The following is a 7,500-nucleotide window of genomic DNA, read 5'->3' as shown; positions in this document are numbered from 1 at the left end:
GGGACTACCAATCAGTGTTTGTCAGCTGTCTGATTTGTAGAGTTTAGACTGGCTTTGAATTACACGTTAGCCTCTGTTTGTGTGTGTTTACGTCTTTGAGCTGGACATATTGTTTATAGGTGTGTGTTTGTTGTTGTGTCCTTACTCTCCTATTTCTTTGGGCGTGTCTGCATTTTTTTGCTCTGCAATCTTGTCTTTGGCCCCCAGTGTGTATTTGTTATGTCTAGGATGTTGTAATAATGTGGAATTTGATAGTGGCTTATCATCAAAACACGAGGTCGTCCCAGAATCAAACATTATGCGGGATAAACACGGCAGAGTGCGTTTCTACCTTCTTTTGTATCTGACGTTGTCAAAGCAGCAGCTGAGACTGTGTCATTACGTCTTTATTAAGAATATATCTGTTTGTTTTCACCTGCATTGATCAGTCAATCCACAGGGTTTTAAAACATGATCAGGTTTTTAAAAGAAAACCTTTAATAATTAATTGTGGAGTTTCTGTGAGAGCTGTGACAGTTGGCCAGAGAAGCAATAAATTGGGAAATGTGTCTCCTTATCAAAAAGACATTATATTTTGATACCCGTCTCCATAGCAGATATGCAACAGCTCCTCTTATCACGTCTTTATTAACTGCTTCAACTAACGCACACCTTATCCAACAATGCGGCGCAGATGATTTTAGGATGTGGCCGATAACGACCTGGCCGTTTGAAGACTGATATCCGTGTTGCCAAACCTACGAGTTTAGTGGCCAGAGTCATTAACACGGATGTGTCTGTGTATATTATTATACAGTTCAATTTGTTTAAGGACCGTCCTCACAACAAAAGGTTATTGCCCAACACACCTGTAATAATTGCATAAAGCAGATTAGCATTTATCAGTCTGTGACCAGGGATGTGTTTGTGAACGTGTGATATCCACACACACACACACACACACACACACACACACACAGTCAGTGACGACATCTCAAATATCTGCAGCGCTTTACAATGAAAAAACACAAAAACACAGAGAAATCACTAACTAATCAATCACTCCCTCATATTTAACTCCAGTGACTGTCCTGCACATTTACACTTTTTATATTGTCCAAACATCTGTCCTGCACATTTACACTCTTTATATAATCCAAACATCTGTCCTGCACAGTCATTTACGGTTGAAATAAGATGCCAGTTGTTAGAAATAATACAAATCTAAAGTTTCTGATCCTTAAAGCAGCAGGTTTCCTTTACTTCAGTAAAAGCATCAATATCACAGTTTAAAAACAGACTAATATTATAAAGATTATGTTCTAGACCTGCTCTATTTGAGATATATAAATAAATACTGACTTCACTCCATGACATAAGTAAAATCCTACTTCACAGAACAGTTATCAGAATAAATGTACTTAAAGTATCCAAAGTAAAATTGCTCGTTACGCAGAAAATTCAGCTAATGATTATTATTATTATTGGATAAATTGCCAATTAATTTCTTGATTAATTGATTATTTGTGTAGAAAAATTCCCGTCACAGTTTCAAACGTCTCGTTTGGTCCGACCAACAGTCTAACAACACAAAGATGTTCAGGTCACCGTCACATCAGACACAGAAAAGCAGAAAATCCTCGATCAATCAAAAGAGTCTCTGGTTAAATTTCTGACGACTGACAAATTGATGAAACGTAGTCTGAAGCAGAAATTCTCAAATCAACTTCACCTGCCATCAAACTGAACTTGCACCAGAGTACTACAGCATGTCAACATGTCACTCCTCACGTGCACGTTAACTAAAGCCTGATGCAGAGACGGAACCGCAAACCTTTATTCAAGTCAAAGGTTTCTGATGCTACTACTTCTGTATCACCTGCAAACACTCCCTAAAACTTTACTGCAGCACTTAACTTGAAGTCCCTATTTGTAATTTGGCATCAGAAGCATTTAATAAACTTTATTTAATACACTATAATTTAGTTGTAAGCAAAAATAAAAACGAGTTTGACATCGTCTGCACGTCAAACAAAGAGACGGAAGTTTGTTTTTATTCCAGAAGCCTTTACACTTGTGAAGTGTATAGATGATAAATGCACTTGCACCTTTTGACATTTTTTTGGCCTAATTTGAGCCTTTGTGTCTGAATGTGACGACTCGGGAGTGAGAACGTGCTGTTTGCCATTAATCTTGGTGTGTTTCAGCTCTTTCTAACACCGCTGTGTTTGTGTTTTTAGACTTTTATGTGTGTGAATGAAGCACCTCATGTTGCCTGTTGAGGTTTTTTGAGGTGCAGTATTTGTCAATTATTGCAACTGAAAACTAATATTAAGTCTTTGGGATTTCATTATGTGCAGCCTCGACCTCCGGGCGCCCACAGGAGCCAAACACTTAGATCTGCTCACAACTGCCTGCGTGTTTATATAAAGCTCACACATGCTGAATAGGGGAACTTAAAGTAAAGTGTTACTGACTTTGTAACGGTGGAAACACACTCCTTCTTCATTCAGCACTTCATCTGACCGCACATGACCTGGTAACGATTGGATGTGGTAATATTTGCTGTTGCTGATGTGGGACATCTTATCTGTGGGATGGCACTAGGTGAAAAAATAAAAAATAAAAAATAAAAAATGCACGGCACGATAACATTCTTCATCTCGGGTTAAAAACCAAATGAAACGTAATTGAAGCAGGATGTGTTGGGAGATTAGATGACGCTGGGAACTTGTGAGTATCTGTTATAGTGTGTGTGTGTGTGTGTGAGTGTGTGTGTGAGTGTGTGTGTGTGTTCTAGGTCAGATGGTGAGATGTCGGCGAGGGCAGGTCAGATAGGGATCAGGGGGGGGGGCGACACAACGGGACGGGACTTGTCGGTGATAAAGACAAGATTCTTTGGAGGATAATTTTTTAACAAGACGTGAAAAATTGAAGAGTGTCAGACGTTCACGTCCACGTACAGAAACTCTTCTGAGGAGCAGCGCACCGGCTGTAAATTGCAGCCGACAACAGCCAGTGAATTTCTCTCAATGTTCTATTATATTCGGTTGTTCTTTATTGTAGCTACAACATTGTTAGCGGTTAGATTTATTTGCAGAGCCTCCCTTTTCCTCAGCGAGCCTCACACTGTGAATTATAGCTTCCACTGTACTCACATTTAAACCCATTGCTTTCCCCTCAGTGTAACTCTTTCAACTTGTTTTCTTTTTCTTTTTTCTTTTTGAAGCCACTTTTATTAAACTCTGCCACTTGCATTTTTCTGGGCCTTCGCCTCCCGCACATTTTAATCACGCCAAAGCTAATGTTTTTAATTTATTATTCATTTTGAAATTTTGCCCGAGCTCTTAATACTTCTCAGATTGAGTTGTGTTTGTGGTGGATGGTGTTTTTCAGGCTGTTGTTGTTGTTGTTGTTGTTGTGTAAGAACGAGAGCAGAAGGTAGAGGAGCGGCGAGAAGGAAAGAGAAAAAGAAAGAGGAGGAGGAAGATGGAGAGACATCACCACACAAGACATTGTGTGGGTTACGACAGCTGCAGCAGTAAAAGCTGCAGAAATATTAAAAAGTGAGGGAGGGGTGGTGGGAGGAAGGAGGGGGGGGGGTGAAGTTTCTAATCAAGCGCTGTGGAATATGCCACACTCAAACAATAACCACGGATTCTCCCTCATTTGTTCTGCTGCCTTGTTGGCCGCTGACACTCGGCTCAGAGACCCTCGCTGTTTTTCCACAGATCTGGTCACTAACTTGATTTCCATCCTCTAATAGTAAAACCTCCCGTGCTCGCTCTCTCCTCTCTCTGTTTTTCCACGGACAGTTTCTAATCTCTCTCTCTCTCTCTCTCTCTGTGTGTAGCGAGGGTCACACATGCTGGCAGATATTGTCCAGGGGCTCGTATGTAAATAAAAGCAGTCCATTTGGCCTGAGCGAGCTGGCTGCTCTTTGATACTTTGGCGTGCGTCCCCTGTCGCTCCTGGCAGCGTTTCTAATGGCATTACCCTGTATTAGACTTTTGGCTGATGCTTCCTTATCAGGGGACGACGACTCACCCACGAGGCTCACACTCTGTGTGTGTACATGTTGGGGGTTGTGCCCATCTATATGTATTCACACATAACACACACACACACACACACACACACACACACACACACACACACACACACACACACACACACACACACACACAAGGCTCCTACGTTGTTGTTGCTGAGTTTACAGTCGCTCCAGACACCGATGAACGTCTGTCTCTTCATCTTTTTTCCCTCTCTACTGAAGCCTCACCACTTGTTTCTCTCTCTTCCACTTAAAGGATAAAGCTGCTGCTATTTTATATTTTTCTTACTGTCAACAAACTCCATGGAAAAGACCAAAAACATTCTCCTGTGCGCTCAACACTTTCCGACCTCCCCTCGCCATCTGCGGCTCTCAGATACGAGCCTGTTGGTTACTGAAGACACAAACCTTTAAAATATAAAGTTGCATTTTATTTAAAAGGGTTAATTATGTCCTTAAACAACTGGGCACTATAGTTTCTGGCAAATGTTAGTGAAGCAGGAGTAAACAGTGCTTATTTTTGGGACTATTTTCAGCCACGGATGAATACACGTTTGGTGCTGGTGAGCATTTACAGCAGCCGACAGTTTATTTTGAATCGCACAAACACTGACGGCTTGTGTCCCTGTCTCAATTTCTCCAGACTCGTTCTCTCTGGCTGGAGCTCCTCTGGGGGTCTGGAGGAGGATGGAGCGAGGAGGGGAGAGTCCCATCACCCAGGACAGTCCTGAGCGGAGGGGAGGCAGCCCGGACCTCAGCCTCAGCCTCAGCCTCCCGCCGCCGGGGAAGAAGGGCCGGCTGGAGCTCAACGGCAGCCCAACAGGGCCGCGCATACGCCACAACGGAGCGCCGCCGAGACCCCTGGGAGGTAAGCAACGCTATCAGAGGTGTTAATACGTGGACTGGATCATTTCTTGTGCACATTTTTAATCAGTGCAAAAACCTTAAAGTTGATGTAGTGATAAAAAAACGCATCAAATGCAGCAGAAACAGACTCAGTGAACGTGAAGCACGCGACTTAAACGTCCGCTGAAGGAACAAAACACATCGGATCTGATGAGGAGAGTTCAGCCTTCCTCTCAGCAACACATGAAACAAACAGGCGCTGGACTAAAGAACAAGTGCCATGAACTGTTTCTCTCGATGATGCACTGAACTCCCAACAGTCACATGACAGCAGCCGATACAGACGCACATTCATTTGCATTTTGTTTTGCCAAATTTTTCTGAAAATTTGCATAAAAACTTGATTGATGAAAAGTTAAAGATACTTCCTCTTAAAATATGGCTGATGGCTAAAAAATAATAATAATAAAAAAGCCTTCCACTTAAGAAATCGACAAGATAATAATTATTTTTCAAAGTGCACAGATTACAGGAGTGTTGGATTTCTTTTGGATGACAACACATCTACACGCTCTTGCCGTTCCTCCCAGGTGTCGGAGGTTTATCGAGCTCTTACGTACTGAACCCAGAGGCAGCGTTTGTAACGAGCCACATCCTGGCTGTGATTGGGGTTTGGCTCGGGGCGCTCGCTGTGTCGTAGCGTGGCAGCGCTGCAGGCAGAACCCCCCCGAGCTGTTTCTACACTGTTAATCTATAAGTCAGGGGGGAACTGTATAATATAGGCTTACCAAATAAAGGAGATTGCTCCATATAAACAAGATTTATACAACTCACTCTGGGTTATCGATCCCTGCATTCATTGTGAAAGTTTCTTGTTTATGTGCATGTGTGCATGTGTGTGTGCTTTTATCCCTCTGGGTGTTTGTGTTGCCATGTGTTTGCAGAAATGTCTTAAACTCTTGATTTCTGCTTCTGTTTTCCTTTAATTTCTCATCATAAACAGAGTTCTGATTTTTACTTTTTTACATTAAATGAAAAATTCAAACACAAGAATCACATCAAACAGAAATATTCTAGATACTCTCTGGAGGATTTGATACAAATTTTTCTTAAAATTCATATTTTAAAGCTCCATATTTTCTTCTTCTTCTGTGTTTTATTTTGAAGTGTTGATCCATAAGAAGATATATTGGTGGTTTTAAGAACCAAAAACCATCTCAGTGTAGTTTTACATCTCCTCTCTCAGGCTTCTCTCTGGAGCTTTAGTAACAACAGGTCGGTGAGCCAATAAGAAGAGAGGAGGCTCTGAGCCTCTCTTCTGATTGGCTGACTGTTTTCTGACTGATCCAATAAAAATATCTCAGATTTCAGGTAAAAACACTCAGAGAAACCAAATCCTGCAAGGTTTGGATGGTGGGTCCAGGTGGGCGGGGCTTGGTGACTGCTTTGTTGTGACATCACAAAGTTCCAGAAGTCCTGACGGCTGGTTTTAAGGCTCAGTTTCTGAATACAGGCTGTGTGCATTTCTCTGTGGACTGAGGCTTTGATACTTTCACAGTATTAATATAGAAGCTAGAGCTGATCTATAATCACACTACACATGGACACAGACCTTTACACTGGATGGAACATTTATATTTCAGGGTGTTTTCTGGAAGAATAAAAAAACATTACTGTGGGCTGCACAGATTAAGTTTGTAAAGATGGACTTGTGTCTGGTTTTAAAGAGGCTAACAAATCAACGAGAAGAGAGGAGGAATCAATGTGTCAATGTGAGAGAATGAATGAGTGTTTAAATGTAAAAAAAAAAAAAAGAAGAAAAAGAGGAAAAAGAAAAACGCTTGTGAGAGAAAAGTGACGAGGGATGGAGGGAGGGGCCGAGGGAGGAAGGAGGACGGAGGAAGGGGTTTCCTGTGCTGAACGGGTGGTTGGCCTGTAATAATGACGGGTTGTCTTTGAAGACAGGAAACTCGACGTGTCTCCTCCAAACCACACCGCTGCCACGAGGAGGGCGCCGCCACACACACACACACACGCACGCACAGATTTACATACTCACACACACACACCATATGTCCACAGTCACAAATGTCTACGCTGTGACACTCACACCCAAGAAATGCTGCCAAAACACACACTCACTTACACTCTATACACACACACACACACACACACACACACACACACACACATAGCTTATTTTAATATCCCCGTTCACTCATCCCAATACATATTAGAGGGATTAGAGGTTTGAGGCAACATCACATCATCCAAACCAGATCACACAGTCGGCGGGCAAATCACAGGACACTGGATATAAGAGAAGACAGACCGAGGTGGAGACAGAGGATAGAGCGAGATAGAGCCGGGGAGAGGGAGAGAGAGAGTGCTGGTCGGAGGGAGCTGCTCTGTGTTGACAGTTATATTTCCCTGTTGGGGGAAATTCACTTACTTGAATTGGCACGGTGCTCCAGTGTGTAATTCACTCCATGAGAGCCTGGAGGACTGGGAGCAGAGTGATTAATGAGGAGGAAATAGAAATATAGGAATTGACTGATTAAAACAACGGGTGGGATGGATCTGTGTGTGTGTGTGTGTGTGTGTGTGTGTGTGTGTGTGTG

General features: G+C 42.5%; 1 protein-coding gene across 3 annotated transcripts in view; it reads left to right on the top strand.

The window, feature by feature from the left end:
* satb2 (SATB homeobox 2) overlaps positions 1 to 7,500 on the top strand; it is a 48,228-nt gene that overhangs the window by 5,364 nt on the left and 35,364 nt on the right. For all 3 annotated transcript variants that reach the window (XM_087175675.1, XM_023412578.2, XM_023412577.2), the window contains exon 2: positions 4,677 to 4,901. In XM_087175675.1, the coding sequence (XP_087031801.1) occupies positions 4,721 to 4,901 (181 nt within the window). In that variant the 5' untranslated portion in view covers positions 4,677 to 4,720. The remainder of the gene's footprint in view (positions 1 to 4,676; positions 4,902 to 7,500) is intronic.

This window comes from Seriola lalandi, unplaced genomic scaffold (assembly GCF_002814215.2).
Source record: "Seriola lalandi dorsalis isolate HSWRI2012SDOR001 ecotype SW California unplaced genomic scaffold, Sedor1 jcf7180002054482, whole genome shotgun sequence".
Taxonomy (NCBI): Eukaryota; Metazoa; Chordata; class Actinopteri; order Carangiformes; family Carangidae; genus Seriola; species Seriola lalandi.
The sequence above is the reverse complement of the archived record's forward strand: the minus strand, read 5'-3'. Positions and strand labels throughout refer to the sequence as shown.